General features: G+C 44.9%; 3 protein-coding genes across 3 annotated transcripts in view; all 3 read left to right on the top strand.

Moving 5' to 3' along the window:
• The window catches only part of nploc4 (NPL4 homolog, ubiquitin recognition factor), an 18,035-nt gene extending 6,175 nt beyond the window's left edge, over window positions 1-11,860 (top strand). The window contains exons 4-17 of the mRNA XM_079260937.1: window positions 136-357; window positions 428-476; window positions 565-659; window positions 732-855; window positions 1,128-1,307; window positions 1,393-1,479; window positions 3,512-3,583; window positions 3,669-3,795; window positions 6,277-6,437; window positions 6,514-6,585; window positions 6,704-6,796; window positions 8,854-8,970; window positions 9,189-9,291; window positions 9,975-11,860. Of these exons, the coding sequence (XP_079117063.1) occupies window positions 136-357; window positions 428-476; window positions 565-659; window positions 732-855; window positions 1,128-1,307; window positions 1,393-1,479; window positions 3,512-3,583; window positions 3,669-3,795; window positions 6,277-6,437; window positions 6,514-6,585; window positions 6,704-6,796; window positions 8,854-8,970; window positions 9,189-9,291; window positions 9,975-10,135 (1,663 nt within the window). The 3' untranslated portion in view covers window positions 10,136-11,860. The remainder of the gene's footprint in view (window positions 1-135; window positions 358-427; window positions 477-564; window positions 660-731; window positions 856-1,127; window positions 1,308-1,392; window positions 1,480-3,511; window positions 3,584-3,668; window positions 3,796-6,276; window positions 6,438-6,513; window positions 6,586-6,703; window positions 6,797-8,853; window positions 8,971-9,188; window positions 9,292-9,974) is intronic.
• A 4,211-nt stretch (window positions 11,861-16,071) lies between these two features.
• Window positions 16,072-17,955, top strand: LOC306771668 (uncharacterized protein). The gene is made up of 2 exons (XM_079260941.1): window positions 16,072-16,716; window positions 17,146-17,955. The coding sequence occupies exons 1-2, from the start codon at window positions 16,655-16,657 to the stop codon at window positions 17,399-17,401; spliced, it is 318 nt and encodes a 105-aa protein (XP_079117067.1). The 5' UTR covers window positions 16,072-16,654; the 3' UTR covers window positions 17,402-17,955.
• Window positions 17,956-20,075: 2,120 nt separating this feature from the next.
• rnf213b (ring finger protein 213b) overlaps window positions 20,076-27,165 on the top strand; it is a 53,280-nt gene continuing 46,190 nt past the window's right edge. The window contains exons 1-9 of the mRNA XM_079261151.1: window positions 20,076-20,539; window positions 20,611-20,766; window positions 21,745-21,914; window positions 22,001-22,281; window positions 22,358-22,605; window positions 25,921-26,127; window positions 26,201-26,408; window positions 26,556-26,611; window positions 26,683-26,848. Coding sequence (XP_079117277.1) covers window positions 20,109-20,539; window positions 20,611-20,766; window positions 21,745-21,914; window positions 22,001-22,281; window positions 22,358-22,605; window positions 25,921-26,127; window positions 26,201-26,408; window positions 26,556-26,611; window positions 26,683-26,848 — 1,923 coding nt within the window. The 5' untranslated portion in view covers window positions 20,076-20,108. The remainder of the gene's footprint in view (window positions 20,540-20,610; window positions 20,767-21,744; window positions 21,915-22,000; window positions 22,282-22,357; window positions 22,606-25,920; window positions 26,128-26,200; window positions 26,409-26,555; window positions 26,612-26,682; window positions 26,849-27,165) is intronic.

Genomic DNA, 27,165 nt, shown 5'->3' with positions numbered 1-27,165 from the left:
CCTACAGTCTGCCATGGACACCGAACATGGATTTTTCCTTTAAGATCTCCTGCTGGAAGTAAAGTTGTATTTAAAAAAAAAAAAAAAACTTCAAGACAAACCTGGATGATCTTGTTCTCTCTTCTTCTTCTGCAGGCATGGGGACATGTTGTTTCTGTTCCCCTCAGCATCCTCCTCCTCCTCCGGGGAGGTAATGGACACAGCCACCCCTCACACATCCTCATCCCTGCCATCCATCTCTTCTTCTTCCTCCTTGATACCACGGTCGTTATCAGGACCGCAGGTCCAGGAGGATGAGATCGATCAGTACCTGGCCAAGCAAGACGGCAAAATCTACAGGAACAGAGACCCCCAGCTGTAAGTGGGTCCAGCAGCACACAACCACAGTGCAGATGCTGAGAAACTAACCACTTGCTTCTTGTTGCAGATGTCGCCATGGTGCCCTGGGAAAGTGTGTGCACTGCGTACCGTTAGAGGTAACGGCTCTTGTTCTTCGTTATTTAACCCAACGTGCCACGTTTTCAGCTTAAACCTGACTAAATATCCTGCTTCTGTCTTTTCCAGCCTTTTGATGAAGACTATCTGAACCACCTTGACCCGCCGGTGAAGCACATGTCCTTCCACGCGTACCTCCGCAAGCTGACCGGCGGAGCTGATAAGTGAGAAACGGTTTTAACGTTTCGCGTGGAGATACTGGTGTTAGATTCTGACTCTGCTCTGGTTTCCTGCAGAGGGAAGTTTGCAGCGCTGGAGAACATCAGCTGTAAGATTAAATCGGGTTGTGAGGGTCATCCTCCCTGGCCAGAGGGGATCTGCACCAAGTGTCAGCCCAGTGCCATCACTCTCAACAGACAGGTGTGTTACCAGAACCAGAGCTGGAGGATGGCTTCAGCTTTAATGCAGGACCAGAAATCCTGTCATAAAATAAGTTTTAAGTAAAAACTTCCTGACTGAAAGTACCTTGATCAACACACATCCCGTGCATTTATGTTATTATTTCAAATGTGCTTTAAGGGGGAGATAACAGAAGATTTATCATCTATCCGTGCCTTTTTGCACTTGTAAAATAATGTAAAAACATGGAATTAAACAAACAAATACATTTATTTCTGTGGTTGTTCTCCCAGAAATACCGACACGTGGACAACATCATGTTTGAAAACCACACCATTGCCGATCGCTTCCTGGACTTCTGGAGGAAAACGGGCAGCCAGAGGATGGGCTACTTGTACGGCAGGTACACCGAGCACAAAGATATCCCTCTGGGCATCAGAGCCGAGGTGGCTGCCATCTACGAGCCCCCCCAGGTGAGCAGGACCTCTGTACATGCTGATAACTGATCAGCTGAAATATTGTTTGACTTTATTGCTCTGATTTTCTGCTGCGTTTCAGAGTGCCACCCAGAACAGCCTGGAACTGCTGGACGACCCCAAAGCTGCAGCTGTGGATGAAATAGCTGCCAAACTGGGCCTCTGCAAGGTTTGCCTTCCTTCCTTCTCGGGGCTCGGAGGAGGAAATGTGGGGAAATTAGCCTTGTTTTCAGATTGTCTGCAGGAATAAAGGCGTATTTATAGCTGCTGCTTCCACCGCTGAAGGGTTTAACCGGTCGGACTTCTCACGCTGTGGACTTGGGTTGACTTTAGTGAGGTCCATCCATCCATCTTCTGCCGCTTATCCGTGTTCGGGTCGCGGGGGCAGCAGCCTAAGCAGGGAAGCCCAGACTTCCCTCTCCCCAGCCACATCTGCCAACTCTGCGGGGGGGATCCCGAGGCGTTCTCAGGCCAGCTGAGAGATGTAATCCCTCCAGTGTGTCCTGGGTCTTCCCCGGGGTCTCCTCCCAGAGGGACGTGCCTGGAACACCTCACCAGGGAGGTCCAGGAGGCATCCTGACCAGATGCCCGAGCCACCTCAACTGGTTCCTCTCGATGTGGAGGAGCAGCGGCTCTACTCTGATCTCCTCCCGGATGACCGAGCTCCTCACCCTATCTCTAAGGGAGAGCCCGGCCACCCTGCGGAGGAAACTCATTTCCGCCGCCTGTATACGAGATCTGGTTCTTTCGGTCACGACCCACAGCTCATGACCATAGGTGAGGGTAGGAACGTAGATCGACTGGTAAATGGAGAGCTTCGCCTTCTGGCTCAGCTCCTTCTTCACCACGACAGACCGGCGCAGAGCCCGCATTACTGCAGACGCCGCACTGATCCGTCTGTTGATCTCGCGCTCCATCCTTCCCTCACTCGTGAACAAGACCCCGAGATAAAACTCCTCCACTTGAGGCAGGACCTCACTTCCGACCCGGAGAGGAGAATCCATCCTATTCCGGCTGAGGACCATGGTCTCAGATTTGGAGGTGCTGATTTCCATCCCAGCCGCTTCAGTGAGGTGTGCTGTCAAACGGCTGGACTCCACGTCCGCCGTCTTTCTCGCTCTGTATTTGACACTTTAGAAATCAAAACCTTTTTAATGAGCGGTTTTGTTGCAGGTGACACCAGAAAGGAAAATAAATGCTGGAAAGATGAGCTTCCACATTGCTGTTGTTGTTGTTTGGACCTTTAGTCTCTTGTGGATTTGAGGTATTTTACAGGTAACTTTGTCTTTAGGGGCAAGATACTCGTTAAAATGTAGAGAAGGCCATTAAACTCTTCTCATTCAGACACCAGTCTGTTAATGCATCAACTGGCGACGTGCACGACTCCAAATAACATCAGCTGCTATTTTTATCAGCTGGCTATTTCTGGGCTCATGACACAGAGGAGCAGAACTGCTTACAGCGCTGCCATCAAACAAAGCAGCTCGGCCTCTTTCAGAGCGAGCTACAGAGAGAGAGAACGAGGCGGAGCAGTGTCCTGGGTTGCAGCTGTCTCGTCATTCTGAGTGCTGAGCGTCGATAACGTCACTGCTAGGCACTTTGCGTTTCCTGCTGCACCAATTAGGAACAATTAGACGCCTGCAAAAGGCTCCACGGGCTGCTGACAAGACAACCTCACTGGACTCCAGAATAAATTTAATACAGGCAGCAGTGGACCACAGCTGGTAACGAGGTCTCAGGGTCTTCTGCAGCTCATGAGTTCTCTGTTTGGACAAACTTTGTGCACAAACAGCACATCAGCTGGTCTGACTGCAAACAGAAACCTTCCTGTTCAGCTGTGAATGCGGTTCAGACAAGAAGTCTTTCCTCCATTAAACCCGTGAAGAGTCATGTCGGCGGTGAAAATGGCCCAGAAACACCGAGCATCAACACACCGCCTGATGGATCAGACTGCAGGTTTTAGTACGGAGAGGAAGCTCCAACATCTCTTCCCTGCTAGCTTCTGATTAAAGCTGTTGTACGTTGCTGCTGGAACGGAAGAAACAGCGAACATGTCAGCTCCGCTCAGATCTTCTGGTGATTGTTGTTTGGAAATCTGTTGAACTTTGGGTGATAAATGGAAAGAAACAGCCAGTCTGTCCCTTCAACAGCAGAATCTGTTTTTATTGGGGTTAAACTTAATGCATTTGCTCATTTTGTAGGTTGGCTGGATCTTCACCGATCTGCTGTCCGAGGACACGAGGATAGGCACCGTCCGCTACTCAAGAAACCAGGTGAGGGAAGTTCTGAGTGGAGGCGATGTTCTCGTCCTGCTGATGCTGCTGTCCATTGGTGTAAATGTCTTCGTGCTTCTGGTAGGACTCTCACTACCTGAGTGCAGAGGAGTGCATCACAGCCGGATACTTCCAGAACCAGCATTCGAACCCCTGCCGACTCTCTCGAGATGGAAACTTTGGATCCAAGTTCGTGACTGTAGTTGCAACAGGTGAGTTTCTGTTTATTTGCTTGTTTGTTTTTTCTCTTTCTGTTTAGGGTAGTACTTCAGTACTACACGATTACTCCCCCTTTGTTGTGCAGTACTTTTACTCAGCACCACAGCACAAGGTTTGCACACTTTACAAGTTAAAAATAGAAATGATCATCCATAGATTACATCACTCTTTCACTAAATTGCACTCCTTTTACCCCTCTATCTCCCCAATATGTCTAAAATGTAAATCAGCTGAGGGAACCTTAGGTCATCTCTTCTGGTTCTGTCCTAAATTAAACCAGTTCTGGTCTGACATTTTCAGATGTTTTTCTGAGGTTTAAAATTGCAATATACCCCCAGATCCTTGTATTTCAGTTTTAGGTAGCTCTGTTCACCTTTCCCGACTCACATCATCTCACCGCAATACCATACACTACGGCATGATTATTGCTAAAAGGATTATTTTGACCCATTGGAGGAGTGATGTAGCCCCTTCTTTTAAAACCTGGCTTTCTGAAATAACCTGCCTGGTGCATATGGAAAAGATTCGGCATGACGTATCTCTCAATGCAAAGGCCTTGGATAAGATATGGCGACCATTTTTACTATATCTGTCGAGAATTGCCTCGTCTCTGTGGATACCCATTGCTCTCCCTATTGTCAATCTAATTTTTCCTATCTTGTTACCGGTGCTATCTGTGCATGTACCTATTTGTGTACAGGCTGTACTCGAGTTGTACTAGTTTTCTGTTTTGCGTGTACAAGCAGCCCCCCCCCCCCCCCCCCCCCCTTTTTTTTTTTTTTCTTTCTCTCTACCTTGTGTCTCCATGTATGTGTTTGTGCTCGTTACCTGGTTTGTTAACATATGTACATGTTCCTTATTTGCAGAAAAGTTCTAAATCAAAAAAAATATTTAAACAAAAAAAAAAAGAAGTGATCAAGTGGATGTGTGCCGGCGTGTAACCGAGCTAAACAACACGATACATTCCAGTCCGCCCCAGTTTACCAAACCTGTTCCCAGTGAAGCTGCTCTCTCCTCCTACTGGTTTAGAGTACAGCCCAGCGGTGTGTCTCCTCCCATCATAGACAGGAATCTTCTTCTACTGGTTACTCCCAGTGTCACCAGTTTCAGCTGGGTTTGCCAACAGCTTTAGCAGCTGGACATGTTCAGGTGGTTTCATATCACCAGCGAGCGTCTGTAGGTCGTCAGCCGAGTCCCGTTTGCAGCTCTGTTCATTAAATCTGGTCAGGAACAGACTTGTTTAACATGAACAACACAAACCAGACTGCTGAAATGGAAGTCGGACAATCTCTGACTCTAAAGCATGTTTTTTTTACTGGTTTTGGTGCCACATTACCAGTTATGTACCTTCCTGGAGCTGTAGTTTCCCAGCAGCGTCCTGAGACTGACACAACACACTTCACTGCTTGTTTTCACAAGATGCTGAGTCACTCTCCAGTCCGTGTTCCCTTTATGCACCAGAACAGACACCAGTCACTGGATGTCCATACTGGTGTGCTGAACCAGCACTGGTTGGGGAGAGTCGGCATCAGACTGGGCAGAGAAATCTCAGAGAACAGACAACTGGAGTATCCACGGTAGAAAAGCTCATTACTGTTTAGTTCTTCATCTGTGAGGAATCTTTCCATGTGTTGTCTGTTAGTCTGCTTTCTTTCATCAACCACTCTGGTTCCCAGTTTCCAGGGTTTTATTTTTAAACCTTTCAGAAAATCCTGCGAGAAAAACACCAGAAGTGTTGACTGGCATTCAACGTTCAACATGTTTTTGTCTGATGCTCTGTCTCGCACAATGTGCCATAGAATGTAAACGGTCACTTCCAGACTGCAGATGTAGGAAAAGCTAAGTAGCTATAAGCGTAAGGACGCTAGCTAAATGTAAAAAGTATAACCTGAAGTTCAACAAAGTCTTGACAGGATGTTCTGGAGTATGTCAGCGTAGTAAGCTGGACAAGTTTACATTCTTCTCATACAATCATTAATAAAAGCCAGAAACGTGGTTTATTATGCAGCTGTTCTGGTTAAAGAATAATTAGATTCCAGTAGAAAATATGAAGCAGCAGATTGTAGATGAATAACAACTTATCCTGCTATCATTTCCATCTAACTACAACTCCACCACCTTACGGTGGCAGAGACCGCCTTAAAGGGTCACACCGAGTCTCTGTGACCCGACCCAGACACCGTTTTCCATGTCCTCCGTCACGGCTAACAAGACCTGCATGTAAACTTGTCCAGGAAAACATCCCTGACCACCTCATCGCTGTTGTTTGTATGAATGCAGCTCTGGTGACTAAATGGTGCCGCCGGGGTCAGATCCAGCTGTTTTACAGGCGCTGCGTCGTCTTTAATGACTTCCATGTTTCATGCTGAAATACTTTCAAGTCACTTTTTATTCATGTAAGAGAGAGGCGGATTGTATTTATACCCTCTGTTGGGTCAGTAATACTGCTGTTCTTGTTTCTGTCATCTGTGCAGGAGGTCCAGACAACCAGGTGCACTTTGAGGGATATCAGGTGTCCAATCAGTGCATGGCTCTGGTGAGGGACGAGTGCCTGCTGCCCTGCAAAGATGCTCCAGAGCTGGGCTACGTGAAGGAGTCCTGCCCTGAGCAGTACGTACCAGATGTCTTCTTCAAGGTGAGGAATGAAGCGTGCAGAGTGACTCCCATCGGGTTGCTCTTCCACATGTTGAGACTTTTCTTTCATCCAACAGGACAAAGACAAGTTTGGAAATGATGTGACGTTTCTGGCTCGGCCGCTTCCTGTGGAGTATCTTATCATAGATGTGAGTCGGACTTGCTGCTTTCCAGCTCTGATCGTTTTCCTTTTGACCCATGTTTTACGAGAACGCATACAGACGCTGCTTCTGTAGATCATATTCTTTATTTGTGTTCTTCTCTCAGATCACCACAACGTTTCCAAAAGATCCTCAGTACACCTTTACCTCCACGCAACGCTTTCCCATTGAGAACCGGGATATCCTCGGAGAGACACAAGTAAGGACTTTAACACGTGACTTTTGCATGTTTTCACCGATAAGAACAGCCAAAACCGTTCTCCTACTCTTTCTGTTCCGATACGTTCTAAATATACTGACTTTTAAGTCTTTCTACTTTTATTACAAAGTTCCAATAAATACATTTCATCCTCCTAAATCTGCCGTATTTACACCAATATATCGTATATATTCATTGATAACTAACGTCTCATCAAAAAAACAAACAAAAATAATATAGAATAAGATTAAACTTGTGTTAAATAAGTTGCTGTTTCACTTTGTTGTCACTCATACAAAGCAAAGTTGCATCATCTGCAAACAGACAAACAAGGACGTTAACTAGAGCTGTGACAAAATGCTTTCGTTCCAGTTTGATTGCGATTTTTTTTGGGTGCTGATTGTATTCAAATTGCTACTCTCACAATTCTTAAATATTGCTGAATTTTGGAGGCTAAAAACAAAAAAAGTACAATTTTTTTTTTATTTTTTTTTTTTTGGGTTATAAATTTTACTTGATTTCAGTTAGAAAAAACACCCCAGTAGCCAGACCATCATTCTGTGGCTAAAATGCCCAAAAAGACGAGTAGAAAATATCAAGAAAAACAAAAAAAATTATATATTTGATTTTTTTTTTTTTTTTTATTTGAAAAAAAAAGATTTAACAAAAAAAAAATATATATTCTAAGATCTAATTATTCTAGATCCACACCTATAGTAAACGTTTCTGGTTGTTTTATAAGATTTTCCACCCCTTAACGTTAATGTTTCTGGTTGTTTATATAATTTTCCACCCCTAACGTTAACGTTTCTGGTTGTTTTATATGATTTTCTACCCCTTAACGTTAACGTTTCTGGTTGTTTATATAATTTTCCACCCCTAACGTTAACGTTTCTGGTTGTTTATATAATTTTCCACCCCTTAACGTTAACGTTTCTGGTTGTTTTATATGATTTTCCACCCCTTAACGTTAATGTTTCTGGTTGTTTTATATGATTTTCCACCCCTTAACGTTAATGTTTCTGGTTGTTTATATAATTTTCCACCCCTAACGTTAACGTTTCTGGTTGTTTTATATGATTTTCCACCCCTTAACGTTAATGTTTCTGGTTGTTTATATAATTTTCCACCCCTAACGTTAACGTTTCTGGTTGTTTTATATGATTTTCCACCCCTTAACGTTAACGTTTCTGTTTGTTTTATAAGATTTTCCACCCCTTAACGTTAATGTTTCTGGTTGTTTATATAATTTTCCACCCCTTAACGTTAATGTTTCTGGTTGTTTATATAATTTTCCACCCCTTAACGTTAACGTTTCTGGTTGTTTTATATGATTTTCCACCCCTTAACGTTAACGTTTCTGGTTGTTTATATAATTTTCCACCCCTTAACGTTAATGTTTCTGGTTGTTTATATAATTTTCCACCCCTCAACGTTAATGTTTCTGGTTGTTTTATATGATTTTCCACCCCTTAACGTTAACGTTTCTGGTTGTTTATATAATTTTCCACCCCTTAACGTTAACGTTTCTGGTTGTTTTATATGATTTTCCACCCCTAACGTTAACGTTTCTGGTTGTTTATATAATTTTCCACCCCTTAACGTTAACGTTTCTGGTTGTTTTATATGATTTTCCACCCCTAACGTTAACGTTTCTGGTTGTTTATATAATTTTCCACCCCTTAACGTTAACGTTTCTGGTTGTTTTATATGATTTTCCACCCCTAACGTTAACGTTTCTGGTTGTTTTATATGATTTTCCACCCCTTAACGTTAACGTTTCTGGTTGTTTTATATGATTTTCCACCCCTTAACGTTAACGTTTCTGGTTGTTTTATATGATTTTCCACCCCTTAACGTTAACGTTTCTGGTTGTTTTATATGATTTTCCACCCCTTAACGTTAATGTTTCTGGTTGTTTTATATGATTTTCCACCCCTAACGTTAACGTTTCTAGTTGTTTTATATGATTTTCCACCCCTTAACGTTAACGTTTCTGGTTGTTTTATATGATTTTCCACCCCTTAACGTTAATGTTTCTGGTTGTTTATTTGCAGGATTTTCACATCTTAGCAACGTACCTGTCCCAGTGCTCCTCCACGTCATTCCTGGACATAGTTTCAGACTTCCATCTACTTCTCTTCCTCGTCACCAACGAAGTCATGCCTCTGAGAGTAAGTTGTTGTTGAACCCCTCCAGTTTTTGCAGTTGTTTTGACTGTGGAACAGCAAATTGGTGAAAACATCTGGTCTGGTGTAGAAGGAGTGAAGTCTGCGGGGTCACTCGGGTCTTCTATGGAGTTTAACCTCATAACAAAAGCAGATTTTCATGTCTTTGAAGCAAAACCTTCACCTTTAACGTTGTGGATAAATCAGTTTGTTTTTGTTTTCAGGACAGCATTGGGCTTCTACTTGATGCAGTGAAGACGTCCAATGAGGACCTGGCGCAGACCTGGAAGAAATCTGAGCAGTGGGCCACGATCGAGCAGCTGTGTGGTAAGTCACTTTAACCGACTTAAACTAGTTGCTTTTGTCTTCTAAAGTAAAGTCAGTCATGTTGGAATTTCCCCTGCAGGAAAAAAAAAAACTGTGACAGAATTAGTATTTTATTTTATTTTATCTTGTTTTTGTTTTTTTACCTTTATTTTTTTTCTAATTAAATTTTTGATTCCACTTTGATTTTTTTTTTTTTATTTTAATTTATTAAATGGGTTTTTTTTCTTCCTCCACCTTAAATAAATTTCTCACATAAAGGAAAAATCATTTTTGTTTGAATTTATTCAATTTTTTTTGTTCAGTTTTTTTTAATTTATTCTACTTTATCATAATTTTTTTAAATATTTAAATTAATTTAATTTATTTAATCATTTTAACTTTTCTTTTGTTTAGTTTTTTTTATTATATTTTATTTTAATTTTTAACAATATAATTTATTTAATGATTTTATTTAATTTTGTTTTGTTTTAGTTTTTTTTTTTTTTTTTTTTTTTTTTAAAACATATTCTTAAAAATCTTACACTTAAATTAATTTCCCCAATTGGAGAAAACATCTGAAACAGAATTTTATTCATTTATAAATGCATTTGTTTTATTTTAATTTGTTTAGTTTATTTCCTGCTCTGCCTGGGCTCCATGAAAACAAGCAGGTGACATGTTGCTTTTCGCTCCTTCCTCTGCAGGCACGGTGGGCGGCCAGCCCTCCAGCTCTCTGGGTTACGAGGCCATGGGCGGCCCCTCGGTTCCCGCCTCCTCTTCAGCCATGTGGTCCTGCCTTCATTGCACCTTCATGAACCAGCCCGGCACAGAGCACTGTGAAATGTGCAGCCTGCCCCGCAGTTAAGAGCCTCCAGTCCTCCTCCAGGCCCCCCCCTGAGCGTACTTACCGCGCCAGCTGCAAGATTCAGACGCCCTCGCAGTTTCCTTTGGCCTCACGTTGAAGCGTCTGTTGTTCCTTTCTCACAGGCTGCTGTTTGCGCAGAGGGATGCATCGTTTACATCCAGTTCTCTGAGTAAAGCTTTTGCTCTGTTTTCCATCCCTCCACACAACAGCTCCTGTGAGAACCGGGGTACGTTTTCAGTAAAGCACTTTCATCTGATGCCCCAGTTTTGTGACGTAACGCCACCTCATGGCCGATGATCCTGCTGTCGCTCAGGACAACAGCAAAGACTCTGTGTTGGGATGTTTCCTCACATCCGCGCCCCTCTTCTCTCAATGTTTTCTGGAACATCTTGCTGTGTATAAAACCTTTTGTGGATTGATTCTGTTATTTAACTGAGTTCCTTTTTTTCCCATCAGATTGTAGCGCATCTTAAAACTCTCAGCGTGGACTCTGCCGGGTCCGGCTGTCGGACGCTGACGAGCCCTTCCAGTACAATCATTGGTCAGAGCTCGGAGTAAATCCACGCTTGTGGAGTTTCTGTTCTCAGTGTTAAATTCTGTCCCAGATTAGAAAAACGGGCTCCACTGACTGCAGACGTTTCCTGCTGCTGCTGATTTTCTCCTTTCTAGACTTGATTACTGAACATATTTTAGTTTTGTTTTTGAGGTTGTGGTGGTTTGAACCGGCGCAGGTACAAAATGTAGCTTCCTTTATCAGCTGTGTGTCCAGATCTGGCGGCACACCAGAACGCCATCCACCTTGATCATATCCACCGTAATCAGCCACGAGGTGCTTTAGAGAAACAACTGGTGCTCGCCTCTCACCTCCCTGTGGGCCCTCTTCTGGTTCTCTGCTCCTCTTGCTCCTGCTGGTGCGAAGGAGCGGAGCGTCCCCCCCCCCCCCCCCCCCGAGGGTTTTCCATCTCGCAGCCTTCAAAGACTTTGCTTCTCAAAGTGTGAGGGGTCGTAGGTCACAGCGGGAGGGAGGGAAGGTGTCGAGCATTGGTCTCGCCAGATGTAAATCTGCAGCTGGATGGTGTTTAAAGACGCCGCGACGTGTGTGTGTGTGTGTGTGTGCGTGTGGTTCTGCTTCTTCCAACACAGAGTATTGAAGATGTTTTCTGCGGTGGTGGAACAGGCTGCGCCCAAACACCAGACACAAACTGCACAGAATAAAGATGGTTTTTCTACTAATGCTCAAGCGTCCCTCTGGGATGTTTTCTACCTGTTGCAGCAGTTAAAGCGTGAAGGAGATGGCAGCCTTCGTCCCGCCTCTGCTTCAGCTGCTGGGACACGTGGAAACATCTGCTGGAAGCTTCTCATGTTGCTCAGACGGGAAAATAAAGACCAGAGTGTTTTGTAATGTGGTTGGACTAGTCCTTTACCGCGTTCCAGTCCGGAGTGTGTGCATGAGGACGGGCGGCTCGACCAGCGCCGGGACCAAAACAGGAAATGTTTAACGGAAAGGACTGACGTGTGTAACGTGTTCACACCTGGCTGCAGGAGCTCTGAGCGTTTTCAACATGCAGAAAACCAAAAACATTATTTTTATCTGGACTTTAAAGCCATTTTAAAGGTGTGACCAGAACTAGTGCCTGTATAGAACTGAGAGGTGAAGCGTCGCGGAGAACTGAGACGTGAAGCCTGAAGCGTCGCGGAGAGCCGAGACGTGAAGCCTGAAGCGTCGCGGAGAGCCGAGACGTGAAGCCTGAAGCGTCGCAGAGAACCGAAACGTGAAGCCTGAAGCGTCGCGGAGAGCCGAGACGTGAAGCCTGAAGCGTCGCGGAGAGCCGAGACGTGAAGCCTGAAGCGTCGCGGAGAGCCGAGACGTGAAGCCTGAAGCGTCGCGGAGAGCCGAGACGTGAAGCCTGAAGCGTCGCGGAGAGCCGAGACGTGAAGCCTGAAGCGTCGCGGAGAGCCGAGACGTGAAGCCTGAAGCGTCGCGGAGAGCCGAGACGTGAAGCCTGAAGCGTCGCGGAGAGCCGAGACGTGAAGCCTGAAGCGTCGCAGAGAACCGAAACGTGAAGCCTGAAGCGTCGCGGAGAGCCGAGACGTGAAGCCTGAAGCGTCGCGGAGAGCCGAGACGTGAAGCCTGAAGCGTCACGGAGAGCCGAGACGTGAAGCCTGAAGCGTCGCGGAGAGCCGAGACGTGAAGCCTGAAGCGTCGCGGAGAGCCGAGACGTGAAGCCTGAAGCGTCGCGGAGAGCCGAGACGTGAAGCCTGTAGAGTCGAGAACCGAGACGTGAAGCCTGAAGCGTCGCGGAGAACCGAGACGTGAAGCCTGAAGCGTCGCGGAGAGCCGAGACGTGAAGCCTGAAGCGTCGCGGAGAGCCGAGACGTGAAGCCTGAAGCGTCGCGGAGAGCCGAGACGTGAAGCCTGTAGAGTCGAGAACCGAGACGTGAAGCCTGAAGCGTCGCGGAGAACCGAGACGTGAAGCCTGAAGCGTCGCGGAGAGCCGAGACGTGAAGCCTGAAGCGTCGCGGAGAGCCGAGACGTGAAGCCTGAAGGGTCGCGGAGAACCGAGACGTGAAGCGTCACCGAGAGCCGAGACGTGAAGCCTGAAGCGTCGCCGAGACGTGAAGCCTGAAGCGTCGCCGAGACGTGAAGCCTGAAGGGTCGCCGAGACGTGAAGCCTGAAGGGTCGCCGAGACGTGAAGCCTGAAGCGTCGCGGAGAGCCGAGACGTGAAGCTGATCCAGAATCGGTCATCTTGGTTTCCAGCTGGCTGACGACACACAGGCACTTTGGTTTTCTTCATGACGGATAGAAGCTGCAGATGTTCCGGAGTCGTGTTGCTCTGCGGGACGTGTGCTGCTCTGGAAACTCATTTCCATAGATTTGGTCGTTTATTTTAGTTGTAGGTGGTTAAAAGAAAATACCCGAAAGGAAAGAAAGTCGTGTTTTTTCTGCCCCTCGTCTGGATTGAAAGTGATTTTTCTGATGTCATGCAGACGAACAGTGACTTTTACCTTTTGTATTGATCCGGCGGCCGTTTGCTGAGCAAGCTGGCTGTCGACCTGCAGCCCTTCTCCGTTTTCCACGCAGATCACTGAGGATCCTGGAAGTTGTGCTGTTTGACCTCGATTTGAAAAGAAATAAAAAGGAATAAAAAGTTTAAAAAAAAACAACTTAGAAAATATTTTTTCCTTTTTTTTTACATTGTTTGGATTGAGTAAGAAATGTTGAAGGGAGTGCTGCAAACCTGTAGGACTTGTTTTGAAGGGTTGCAGGAGGAAGAGTGATCTTAAAGAATAACATGGAACAAAGTCCTGCGGAGAGACAAGACCAGAGTCAGATGTTTATTTACCTTCCCAGTTAAAAGGCTTGGGAACCAGTTCTCTTCACCATCAAACTGGACTAGGTGATGTGCAGATCAGTCCACACCAGGCTGACTCCCTTCGGTCCTACAGGTTTTCAGTGTTTCTCTGCTCCAACTAATCTGACTAACATGAATGAGGTGTAATTAATTAAAAGGTGTTGAATGCATTTATTTGCATCAGGTGTGTTGAAGCAGGGAGACACTGAAAACCTGCGGTAGGACACAAGTCCTGGTCTAGTCACTTCATTCCTACTGTCAAGCACGGCGGTGGAGGAATGGTCATCTGGGCTTGTGCAGCCGCAGGACCTGGAGACGTTGCAGTTATTGATCGGACTATAAAGATGATTTTTGTCCGTCTGACCGCCACAGCTTGCTGAAAACGAGGCGCAGCAGGCAAAAGTCCAGACCTCAACCTGCGGTGGGACTTTACAGAAACAGACGCTGTGAAGAAGAAAGAACAGAAATAAGACTTTTACTTCCTTCCATCCCAACATGGAGCGGATTCATTTCACACCAAAGTGAAAGCTTAGAGGTCAGGAAGCTTTGATGCATCCGAAGCTGAGAGGCAGAGACCAGAACCCGCCCAAAACCAGCTGGAAAACGGACCTCATCACTCAGCTTCAGCTGTCCAACGGCGCGAGTCTGAGAGGGAGGGAAGTCCTGCAGCCAGATGAAAACCAGCTGCTGGAGGATTTTCATTTAGTTCCATCAAACCCTGAAAAGTTCCAGCGAAGTGCGTCCATGTGGGTGAAACTGTTCCAGGCGCTGTAGATCTGCTTTCCAGGCCACAACCCGGCCTTCCAGCAGTTCCAGCAGATCCTGCAGGATCCTGACCTTTAGCTGTGCACATGGAAAGCAGATGAAGAACATGTTTCAGCTGAAACATCAAACAGGTCGGCTGAAGCCCCCCGAGGACCGCTGCGTATTCACAGCTACATGGAACCTTTTTACCCTGAATGTGGGCCTCAGATGGACACACAGCTGTGACTTGAACCGTTTCAGGTCACATCCTGACACATGAAGCTCAGTCTGATGGGAGTGGAGACCGAGGACCCTCCCTCTGTTCCAGATCTAAAGCAGGTGTCTGCTTTGTGCCTGCTGGATTCTTCCAGTCTCCAGCTCCTCATGTCAGGAGACGCTTAACGCTCTGAAGCCGAAGGTGTTGCTAGGATGAAGACGGCCGGACTTCTGCTCATCCTGTCTGCAGCTCTGTGTGCGGCTCTGAAGCAGAGACCGGAGTGGGAGCTCAGGACTGAAGGCAAGACTGGAAGGACATGTTTACTGGTGTTTCACTGTGCAGCTCGCATGAGGTGACTTTAGAGAGAAAGGTCTGGTGCAGGTTGCATCTTCTCCACGTCGTTTCTCTTCTTCTAGCTATGAATAATCTCATCCAAACGAATGCTTCTAATGTCCTTTTTTTTTTCATTCTTTTCATATTTTACTCCTGACTTCTGTCTTTCCTTTAACACTAAATCTACCAGCAAGTTTCCACTTTTTATTAAACATTTCTGCAATAAATCAGGCAGTAAACTGAGAAAATAATACGCAGATGGAAACATTATGGAAAGAAAAGTTAACTTCAGCCTGAATTCAGGGATTGGACTTCATGGGATAGTGTGTGTGTGTGTGTGGGGGGGGGGGTTCAATATTATTAATGATAATGTAGCTTAATTATATTGTATAATATATATTATATATATATATATATATATATGCATTATAATGTAGTTTTATAATTTTATTTAATGTTTAATTCTACTTTATTTTATCCCAATCTTTTTATTTTTCTTGACTTTTTTTTTTTTACAATAATTTTTCATCTAATTGTAAATAAATTCAGCTCAATATTATGCTTGCATGTGTTTTTATTTACTGATAAGTAGTAGTACTTTTTTATGAGTAAAGGTTTTAAAAGGTTCTAAAATACAAAATCTACTTGTGACTTTTACATAAATACTTTGAAAAAAGTAATAAAATTATAAAATTAAATAGAGTAAAATAAACTCTTTGACTACTTACTTAGGATTAAAAAGTTTGTTTGACCCTAAATATAACATATAAAACCAAAAATATAAATAAAATTAAATATAAGGCAAATAAAGGTTAAAGAAGTGGGTTAAAGCTTAAATTTGTCGAATTCCATCCCGTAATCTGCAACAGCTTCTAGTCATGATTTCATAATAATCATCAGCTAGTTGGCATGATGTAATCTTATAAAACCTGAGCCAGAAGGCGAAGCTCCGGATTTACCAGTCGATCTACGTTCCTACCCTCACCTATGGTCATGAGCTGTGGGTCGTGACCGAAAGAAGGAGATCTCGTATACAGGCGGCTGAAATGAGTTTCCTCCGCAGGGTGGCCGGGCTCTCCCTTAGAGATAGGGTGAGGAGCTCGGTAATCCGGGAGGAGATCAGAGTAGAGCCACTGCTCCTCCGCATCGAGAGGAACCAGTTGAGGTGGCTCGGGCATCTGGTCAGGATGCCTCCTGGACCTCCCTGGTGAGGTGTTCCAGGCACGTCCCTCTGGGAGGAGACCCCGGGGAAGACCCAGGACACGCTGGAGGGATTATATCTCTCAGCTGGCCTGGGAACGCCTCGGGATCCCCCCCGCAGAGTTGGTAAATGTGGCTGGGGAGAGGGAAGTCTGGGCTTCCCTGCTTAGGCTGCTGCCCCCGCGACCCGACCCCGGATAAGCGGCATGAAGATGTAGATGAAGACATCAACTAGTTGGCATTATGTAATCTTATAAAACATGAACTATACTCAGTTTATACAGATAATATCTCCAATGAATACATTTCTATCTGTTTCCTGCATTCCTGTAAACACAAAGTGATTGAAACCCTTCAGTTGCATTGATTAGTGGGTGGAGCCTGATCAGGCCTTGCAGCCGACCAATCAGCACTGACTGGCTCTGTCAGCAGAACACGATGCAGTTTCTGGTTTTATTAAAAATAAATCTTGTCTTACAAGACAGTTGTGCCAATTTAATCATTGTTTGTTGAAGGATTTTATAAAAAAAAAAAATTTTAAAAAAGAAAAGAAAAAAAATAGGAAAATAATGAGTTTGTGTTCCTGGTTTGTTCTCTTCCAGCAGAGAGACTGAACACCAGAGGATGTGCCAACCTCACTCTGGTTCTAGACAACTGGAAATACGCCATCATGACCCAAGTCAAAGACCTGCTGCTGCATGACCACAACACTGTGCTGCCCGACTACGGACGGTGAGGACACCCCCCCGTTTCAGGGTTGACCCTTTAACCCTTTACGTATCAAACCAGATACAGTTTCAGAGACCAGTTGTGTCACTATGTGGTAAAAACTCTGCAGTCTGACACTCTAGCGCCCCCGGTGGAGACGTTGACACTCATCCATGCAACACACGTATGCATATTTTTTAGTATCATGATGATTTATTTTAACATTTATTTAAAGAGCCAAATGAAAGTTTTAGATTTTAAAAATCTTTTCGTTACTCTGAAGTAAAAAGTGAAAGTGTTGGTTAAGTTACATTCTGTTTTAGTTTTAGTTCTTCAGGCTTTGAGCATCATTGGAACATCTTTATGGTTGGAGAATAAAAAGCAATAAAATAGATTCTTATCCATCATCACGGGGAAATGTTTCAGATAAACTGATGAAGTGCATCTCTGCAGGATCCAGCCGCTGTCAGACGCCCTCGGAGATCTCTACAGAGAGTTCAACACCCTGAAGGAGCGTCTCTCTGAGCTCACGGCCAGGTTTGATGGAGTGGAAGCCTTCGTGGACGATGTCCGATCAGGAAAGAAACCTGCACCGCCCCGGCTTGAACCCCGACCCCTGGGGTCACGCCCAGGAGAGGCTGCGGGTCGACCTGCTGGAAGGAGGAGAGTTGTAGTCCGGAGAATCATACGACCTGCCGGCCAGGAATGATGACCAGATACAATCTGCTCCATGTCAGGAAATGTTCGTCTCTGCAAGTAGCGAGGAATCCGTTCAGCTTCATATTCTCACCAACATAACTTCCCCTCAGAGGCTCAACTTAAAGCTGGATTCTGATCCAGAGCTTTCATTTTCACATTACAAAAGCAAAAAGATGCTATCAAAACTGTTAAAAAGAAATAAAATGGAATTTAAAAGTCAAATTAAACTAAATCTTTACATTCAAATCCACCGTTCAAAGTGTTTTAAAGGGATGTTTCTGAAAGAGTTTTCTGTCTTTTCAGTCAAACCTGACAGAAGTAACCCTGCAGCCAACAAACGGTGAAAATATCAGTGTTTATAGCAACACATGTCCATAAAAAATAGGTGATGGAGAATTAAGGGACATGGCTGAACTCTGTCATACCAGCAGTGCAAGAGAATTTAGATCATGGAGAGTTTTTTTTCCCAGAAAAGGTGCATTTCTCGTTCTGTTCGGTGGCTTCCTGGTACAGAAACGTTTGTGTCTTAATGAAAGAAGAGCCTAATATCAGTCCAGACACAAATGCAGCTAAATACAAAATAAACTATGTATACATTAGTGGATTAATCTCTCTGTGTACTTCAGGTATTTAGACTTTCATATATGAAATGTTTGGTTTTTTAAGTATTTTTTTATTTAGTTCAAAATGAAATATTTCCAAATGTCATTTTTCTTTATTAAAGCTGGTAAAAAATTCTTGCAAACTAATTGCAAATGTAATGTCCAAATTGTATATATGAGTATTAAAAACCAAAAGAATATACAAATAAATAAATTAATCTAAAAAGATAACTTATTGTACGATGCAAAGTTTTTGAACCACCACTTATTGCATTCTATATTTGGTACATATCTTTATTTACAATCTGAATCCTTTAAGACAAACAATTTCTTATTAAGGAGTCTTTTTCATGGATGCAACCAATGAAATGGGAGCAAGTAATATGTCTCTGACAGAATGTTAAAAGATTTAGTAAATTAAAAATACAACACCATCTGCTTATTGGAAGCTAAATATACCGGGAAAAGATTGGCTCAAGACTTATGCACACTGTGGTGAAACAAAACAATAGAACATATCAGGTCAAATGCTGTTTTTCCACTCTGCAGAACTGAAACTTAAAATAACACCTGAACGTCGCATAAGTTTCCATCCAAAAGAAACGAAACCGAAAAGACGTCCAGGCAATTTAGGGACTGTGGAGAAATTACTGGGTTTACACACGCATTACTTGATAATTTATTAATTAAGACTTGTAATTATTAATTCATCAAGACAAAACATTTAACGTTTGTACCTATTTAAACTTTTGTTAGTAAAAAAAAAAAAAAGAAGATTTATCGGTAACTCAACATTTACAGACAGATGAGCGCCGGGAGAGCAGGCTATGCATTTGTGGACGGTCCCTTACAGCAGTCGCAGGGTGTCTATAAACACAGTTTAACTTGTTTTACCTGGAACTACGACGCTGACAATGAAGGAGGTAAGCGCTTTAAAACCTAAAGTCTTTACGTTTTAAATGCTCAGCTTCTCTCTGACATCAGATACATAAATTATTTGTGTTTATTTTGCTTCGAATTCTTCTTTTTCTTTTTTTTTAAACGAAAAGCCAAGCTATCTTAAAGCAGAGGCTGTAAGCATAATAATGTTTTTATTGTGAATTTACAAACCAGTGTTTGTCAGACACTTTAAAAGTTGTCATTCATTTATGTATTTACAGTGTGTTGAACTACTCTGAAGGTTTTAAACACGCATTTTAAGTAAAAATGGAGTTCTTGTTTACATCATTGCAGCCTATATTCATGGATTTATTATTATTATTATTATAAGGTACATCACCTGTCAAGTTGAACTAGTATCTCAAACCTGTAAATTCAGTTATTCTGGATTAAACTGAACAGTCTTGATCAGTTTGAGCATTTTAAAGCATAATTGACCAGCTTTTTTTTTATTTTAATTAGCTGAATCACAGACAAATAAATGTTGACTGCATTTTTAACAGTTTAATAATTACATAAAGTCCATCAAGAGGTTGGAAAACAGCTCTCATTTAACCACTCCCTAACTGGCTGCATTATAGCACACTAACATAATAAATCCTTCAGATTTTGGTTGGTCTAAAGGTTTAAAACACACCTGTTTATGTATATTAAGTGACAGAGAGCAGGGGAAGAGGGACTCTCTGGGAGAAAGTTGTCCCTGTTAATGGAGCAGGTGGGAGAAAACCCCAACAGTACCGCTGGATCTCAGGCGAAATCCAGGAAAATGGAAGATGTTGTCGCCAACAAACCACAGAGGAAAGTTAAGGTAGAAATGCTGCTACCAGTGCTAACAGTTTTCAGTCTGGAGTTTTATCTGTGTGAGTTGTCCTTACAGTTGTTAAATGTGTTTTCCAGCAACCAGGAACAGGAAGTACCAGCAAGACTGTTCAAGATAAGGCCAGGAGGAGAAAGAGAAATCAAAGAAAGAAGAAGAAGAAGAGCATCTCAGATGCAAAAGAAGCTGCAGATGTGACGAGTGGAAGCACAGAAAGAGACAATGAGGAGGTTGAGGAGATGACAAGCAGCCAAACGCCGGACGGTTTGTCTTCAGAAACACAGCCTCTGGATCTCCAGGCTGCAGACGAGGTGCAAAGTGAGCCAAACGTCGGTGAACAACACAACAGAGTTACAAAGATGGTGGAAGCTCAGACTCAGACAAAGAAACAGAAAGGCAAAGACAAAAACACACAGACGGTTGTTTCTCAGAAGAACCAGGAAACACAAACAGACTTCATGGTGCCAACACCGGATGATGCAAACGACGAAAAGAGTCGACCTGGGGTGGGAGGTCCTGCACAAACACAACTTAATGAAGACAAAGGCACGTCTGAGTCTGAGCAGCAACACGCTCCGGCTCCGTCAGGGCAAAATGAAGATGCAGCCAGCAGCAGCGCATCGGCTGAGTCAAAGCCTGAAGCGGAGAACGGAACGTCTGCAGGGGCTTCAGAGCAGGCAACATGCCAGCACGAAAAAGATAAGAAGTCTTACGCCAACGCTGTGTCTGGAGAGGGAGGGGCAGCGGCAGCCTCCACCAGAGCCGATCAAACATCCACCAGCAGCAGCCGGTGAGTCTGAAACCAGAGCTTTGATCAAACATCATGTCTGAGACTGATCACAGATCTGTCTTTGTCCTCAGAGATCGGAGCCCGGTGAGACCCCCGTCCAGTGCCCCCATGTTCACCGTTTACATCTACGCTGTGCTGGACAAGAAGTTCAGGTTCCACCAAGAACACGACAAGCTTGTGCTGTTTCATGACGGAGGGATTTTACCCTTGGAAATAACATATTTTGTGTGAGTATTTTGTAGAATCTGTACAAACTGTAAATCTCAGCATATAATCCCGAATCCCAAACGTTCGGCACATTAAAAGAGAAGGCACTGTGTGCAAATGTCAGAAACCCATATTTTATATGCAGGTTTTGAAAAGGACAATTTCATGTTTTACCATAAGATTTTTGCTTATTTTGACTTTGATGGCAGGAGCATGTCTCCAACGTTACATCCCGCCTTGTAACGTCCCGCCTTGTAACGTCCCGCCGCGTAGCGTCCCGCCGCGTAGCGTCCCGTCGTGTATACTCCTGCCGTGTAGCGTCCCGCCGTGTAGCGTCCCGCCTTGTAACGTCCCGCCGCGTAGCGTCCCGCCTTGTAACGTCCCGCCTTGTAACGTCCCGCCACGTAGCGTCCCGTCGTGTATACTCCTGCCGTGTAGTGTCCCGCCGTGTAGTGTCCCGCCGTGTAGTGTCCCGTTGTGTATACTCCTGCCGTGTAGTGTCCCGCCGTGTAGCGTCCCGCCTTGTAACGTCCCGCCTTGTAACGTCCCGCCTTGTAACGTCCCGCCTTGTAACGTCCCGCCACGTAGCGTCCCGTCGTGTATACTCCTGCCGTGTAGTGTCCCGCCGTGTAGTGTCCCGCCGTGTAGTGTCCCGTTGTGTATACTCCTGCCGTGTAGTGTCCCGCCGTGTAGTGTCCCGTTGTGTATACTCCTGCCGTGTAGTGTCCCGCCGCGTAGCGTCCCGCCGCGTAACGTCCCGCCGCGTAACGTCCCGCCGCGTAGCGTCCCGCCGCGTAACGTCCCGCCGCGTAGCGTCCCGCCGCGTAATGTCCCGCCGCGTAGCGTCCCGCCGTGTAGTGTCCCGCCGTGTAGTGTCCCGTTGTGTATCGTCCCGTCTCCTTACAGTACAGGAAAAAGTTTATGTGGAAACTTTTTCACATATAAATATTTCAGCCTCTGGAAATGACAGGTGTTTAATAAGCATGTTTTCTGCTCAGTGGGATGAAGCAGGAAGGTTATCTGGTAGAAGCACGTCTCTGCATTGAAGAAAGAGAATTGAAAAGAGGCGACTGGGTGACCTACTGGTATGGTGTAAAACAACGAAACAAAGACATTTTGGCAACTGCAACAAGATATTTCCAAATTCCTTTCGACCACAGAATTAAAGGTATGAAAGCATGCGAGAAGATTACTTCTACGTTGTTGTCTTTTAGTTTTCGGACATAATTTGATCACAAACTTGCTTTTGTTCAGAGCTTCACCTTTACGAAGGCTTCATCTGTCGTGATGATGCAAGCTTTCTGAAAACTGGTCTTCAGATGTTACACCTGACAAAATCAAAAGGTGTGGAGCTTTCAGATGCCTGGCAGACCTCAGCGACCACTCTGCTGAACAGAATCTTCCAGAAATGGACTCCAGCAGACCAGCAAAGCACGGAGAGGCTGTGTAGCAACTTGATCGGTTTTATGTCGAGCCTGCTTTCTGTTCGAGAACGAGTGGAATACGAAGACAGCTCAGCACCTCCTGTGGTCAAGGTGAGAAGAGTCAGATGTCATTAATTGTTATATATTTCACATCTGTTGTCCAATTAATAAATGTTCGTGTCTACAGGCAGCAGAGCTGATTTCAGAGATTTTGGTTCAGATCCTGAAAGGAGAAGCAAAAGAGAAGCTCTCAGGCAGCTGCAGGAATGTCAGTCCTCTTGTTCTGGGCCTGCGTGTTTTCATGGTTACCAGAAACTGTGGGATCGACCTCGGAGTGAAAGGCTGGGCTGAGCTGTGTCAGCTGGTGTCGTCAGAGACCACGATGGACAAGAAGAACCTGGAGGAGTTGCATGCTTCCTTTGAAAACCCACAGTTGTAAGTTTTCTCTTTAGAGTGTAGAAAGCAGACGGGAGTCGCTCAGTCTTCCTGACGTTTCACCACAGCTTAGACACCACCTCTAGGTTTGTAGGCGTACTCCAGGTTTTAGACACCACCGCTAGGTTTGTAGGCGTTTTCCAGGTTTTAGACACCACCTCTAGGTTTGTAGGCGTACTCCAGGTTTTAGACACCACCTCTAGGTTTGTAGGCGTACTCCAGGTTTTAGACACCACCGCTAGGTTTGTAGGCGTACTCCAGGTTTTAGACACCACCTCTAGGTTTGTAGGCGTACTCCAGGTTTTAGACACCACCTCTAGGTTTGTAGGCGTACTCCAGGTTTTAGACACCACCCCTAGGTTTGTAGGCGTTTTCCAGGTTTTAGACACCACCACTAAGTTTGTAGGCGTACTCCAGGTTTTAGACACCACCACTAAGTTTGTAGGCGTTTTCCAGGTTTTAGACACCACCCCTAAGTTTGTAGGCGTTTTCCAGGTTTTAGACACCATCCCTAGGTTTGTAGGCGTACTCCAGGTTTTAGACACCACCGTAGGTTTTACACATCCTTTTTCTGCGTACTTCAGGTTTTAGATGTTAACTCTGGGTTTTACACACCGTTTGTCTGTGTACTCCAGGTTTTAGACACCACCGCTAGGTTTGTAGGCGTACTCCAGGTTTTAGACACCACCTCTAGGTTTGTAGGCGTACTCCAGGTTTTAGACACCACCTCTAGGTTTGTAGGCGTACTCCAGGTTTTAGACACCACCCCTAGGTTTGTAGGCGTTTTCCAGGTTTTAGACACCACCACTAAGTTTGTAGGCGTACTCCAGGTTTTAGACACCACCACTAAGTTTGTAGGCGTTTTCCAGGTTTTAGACACCATCCCTAGGTTTGTAGGCGTACTCCAGGTTTTAGACACCACCGTAGGTTTTACACATCCTTTTTCTGCGTACTTCAGGTTTTAGATGTTAACTCTGGGTTTTACACACCGTTTGTCTGTGTACTCCAGGTTTTAGACACCCCCGCTAGTCTTGTAGGCGTACTCCAGGTTTTAGACACCACCCCTAGGTTTGTAGGCGTTTTCCAGGTTTTAGTCACCACCGCTAGGTTTGTAGGCGTTTTCCAGGTTTTAGACACCACCTCTAGGTTTGTAGGCGTACTCCAGGTTTTAGACACCACCTCTAGGTTTGTAGGCGTACTCCAGGTTTTAGACACCACCGCTAGGTTTGTAGGCGTACTCCAGGTTTTAGACACCACCTCTAGGTTTGTAGGCGTACTCCAGGTTTTAGACACCACCTCTAGGTTTGTAGGCGTACTCCAGGTTTTAGACACCACCCCTAGGTTTGTAGGCGTTTTCCAGGTTTTAGACACCACCACTAAGTTTGTAGGCGTACTCCAGGTTTTAGACACCACCGTAGGTTTTACACATCCTTTTTCTGCGTACTTCAGGTTTTAGATGTTAACTCTGGGTTTTACACACCGTTTGTCTGTGTACTCCAGGTTTTAGACACCCCCGCTAGTCTTGTAGGCGTACTCCAGGTTTTAGACACCACCGCTAGGTTTGTAGGCGTACTCCAGGTTTTAGACACCACCTCTAGGTTTGTAGGCGTACTCCAGGTTTTAGACACCACCGCTAGGTTTGTAGGCGTACTCCAGGTTTTAGACACCACCTCTAGGTTTGTAGGCGTACTCCAGGTTTTAGACACCACCTCTAGGTTTGTAGGCGTACTCCAGGTTTTAGACACCACCCCTAGGTTTGTAGACGTTTTCCAGGTTTTAGACACCACCACTAAGTTTGTAGGCGTACTCCAGGTTTTAGACACCACCCCTAAGTTTGTAGGCGTTTTCCAGGTTTTAGACACCATCCCTAGGTTTGTAGGCGTACTCCAGGTTTTAGACACCACCGTAGGTTTTACACATCCTTTTTCTGCGTACTTCAGGTTTTAGATGTTAACTCTGGGTTTTACACACCGTTTGTCTGTGTACTCCAGGTTTTAGACACCCCCGCTAGTCTTGTAGGCGTACTCCAGGTTTTAGTCACCACCGCTAGGTTTGTAGGCGTTTTCCAGGTTTTAGACACCACCGCTAGGTTTGTAGGCGTTTTCCAGGTTTTAGACACCACCGCTAGGTTTGTTGGCGTACTCCAGGTTTTAGACACCACTGCTAGGTTTGTAGGCGTACTCCAGGTTTTAGACACCACTGCTAGGTTTGTAGGCGTACTCCAGGTTTTAGACACCACTGCTAGGTTTGTAGGCGTACTCCAGGTTTTAGACACCACCCTAGGTTTGTAGGCGTACTTCAGGTTTTAGACACCACCGCTAGGTTTGTAGGCGTACTCCAGGTTTTAGACACCACCGCTAGGTTTGTAGGCGTACTCCAGGTTTTAGACACCACCGCTAGGTTTGTAGGCGTATTCCAGGTTTTAGACACCACCTCTAGGTTTGTAGGCGTACTCCAGGTTTTAGACACCACCCTATGTTTGTAGGCGTACTTCAGGTTTTAGACACCACCGCTAGGTTTGTAGGCGTACTCCAGGTTTTAGACACCACCGCTAGGTTTGTAGGCGTATTCCAGGTTTTAGACACCACCTCTAGGTTTGTAGGCGTACTTCAGGTTTTAGACACCACCTCTAGGTTTGTAGGCGTACTCCAGGTTTTAGACACCACCGCTAGGTTTGTAGGCGTATTCCAGGTTTTAGACACCACCCTATGTTTGTAGGCGTACTTCAGGTTTTAGACACCACCGCTAGGTTTGTAGGCGTACTCCAGGTTTTAGACACCACCGCTAGGTTTGTAGGCGTATTCCAGGTTTTAGACACCACCTCTAGGTTTGTAGGCGTACTCCAGGTTTTAGACACCACCTCTAGGTTTGTAGGCGTACTCCAGGTTTTAGACACCACCTCTAGGTTTGTAGGCGTACTCCAGGTTTTAGACACCACCGCTAGGTTTGTAGGCGTATTCCAGGTTTTAGACACCACCTCTAGGTTTGTAGGCGTACTCCAGGTTTTAGACACCACCTCTAGGTTTGTAGGCGTACTCCAGGTTTTAGACACCACTGCTAGGTTTTACACATCCTTTTTCTGCGTACTTCAGGTTTTAGATGTTAACTCTGGGTTTTACACACCGTTTGTCTGTGTACTCCAGGTTTTAGACACCCCCGCTAGTCTTGTAGGTGTACTTCAGGTTTTAGACACTTTAATGTTTTTATTTATTTTTTTTATAAATCCTAAATGTGTGATTTTGTTTCCTGAACATTTCCAGAGATCTGCCTACAAGCACAGCTGTGTTTTACTGATCTTACGTTTGTTCTCTGCAGCACTGTGTTGGGTCTGATGAACCACTGTGTCCACAACAAGGTGGTGGAGCTCGCCCTGCTCCTTCCTCTGCTCTTCAGGCTCAGACAACCGGGAGCTGGTGCAGGAAAGGTGGGACCAGCTCAGGAGGAGGACGACTGGTCCGGACTCTGTAGCGTCGAATTTGTCCGATTCAGGGAGAGCGTGAAGTTCCAACCAGACAAAAGAAAGTGAGTCTCTGAACAGCTGGATTACCTTCTTCCTCCTGACTTCAGCAGAGGTAACGTTTCTCTGTTTTCACAGGAGGATGCTTGCTGTGATTCAGGAACGTTTACCTGCAGAGACGCCGCTGCTCCTGCTGGGCTGGTCATCTCTGCTCCCTTTTGAAGACCTTCCTGAATTTTCAGAGCTGACAGGAATCAATGTCGAGCACCTGATCCAGAGTCTGATGTTCAGACTGCAGAAATGTGCAGAGAAGATGGATCTGAAAAGAGACGAGGAGAACATAAAGGTAGAAAAAGAACCTGAATTATCGAACAAACGCGACTTCTGCCCGCGCAGGCCAAGAGAGATTTTTATCCAACATTCTCGCGGTAGTACAACATCAGAAGAAGTCAACAGGTTTAGTTTAAACCATGTTTGTCTGCTCTGCTTGCAGCTTGCTCACAAAGCTTTGACCCACATTCTGTGGAAGGTGGACAAAGAAAAGGACAGGTACTGAAAGATTCACGGTGCTCCAAGTTTTCTGCCTTTTTGCTCCGTGTAACTTCAGCTTTGTGCTGCAGAATGATGCAGTGTGAAAACATCAAGCCAGCGTTGATGAGCAGCATCCGTGTGTTGAGGAGCACATGCAGGATGGCGAGAATGGTCCCGTGGTTCCCGGCGGTGGTCCAGTCCTTCCAGCTGGTGCTGAGGCTGGCGGAGCTGCTGGAGACCAAACTGAGAAGAGAGGTAACAACTCAGGCTGTGACGATACGCTTGTGTCCCGGTTTCATTACGATTTTTTTGGGTGCAGATTCGATTTAAATTGCGATTCTTACAATTCTTTGATATGGCTGATTTTTGTAGGTTAAAAACAAAATAAATGTATAAAATTTTGGGGGTTTTTTTGCTCGTCATTATTTCAATGAGTAAAAAACAACCCAGTTTCCAGATCATCTTTCTGCTGCTATAATGCCCAAGAAGACAAGTAAAAAGATCAATAAAAACAATAAAATTTGTAATGGATTATTTTTATTTAGTTGGAAAAAAATCTTTTTTTTTTTTTT

This window comes from Telmatherina bonti (assembly GCF_933228915.1).
Source record: "Telmatherina bonti genome assembly, chromosome: 21".
In the NCBI taxonomy this organism is placed as follows: domain Eukaryota; kingdom Metazoa; phylum Chordata; class Actinopteri; order Atheriniformes; family Telmatherinidae; genus Telmatherina; species Telmatherina bonti.
Note: the sequence above shows the minus strand (reverse complement) of the source record. Positions and strands in the feature narration are given on the sequence as shown.

What these genes read in the sequence shown, in the direction of transcription:
- LOC306771668 (XM_079260941.1), top strand. Translation starts at nt 16,655, where the DNA reads ATGACCCAAGTCAAAGACCTGCTGCTGCATGACCACAACACTGTGCTG. An exon ending in GTGCTGCCCGACTACGGACG is followed by an intron (nt 16,717 to 17,145) that starts GTGAGGACACCC and finishes GCATCTCTGCAG; the next exon opens with GATCCAGCCGCTGTCAGACG.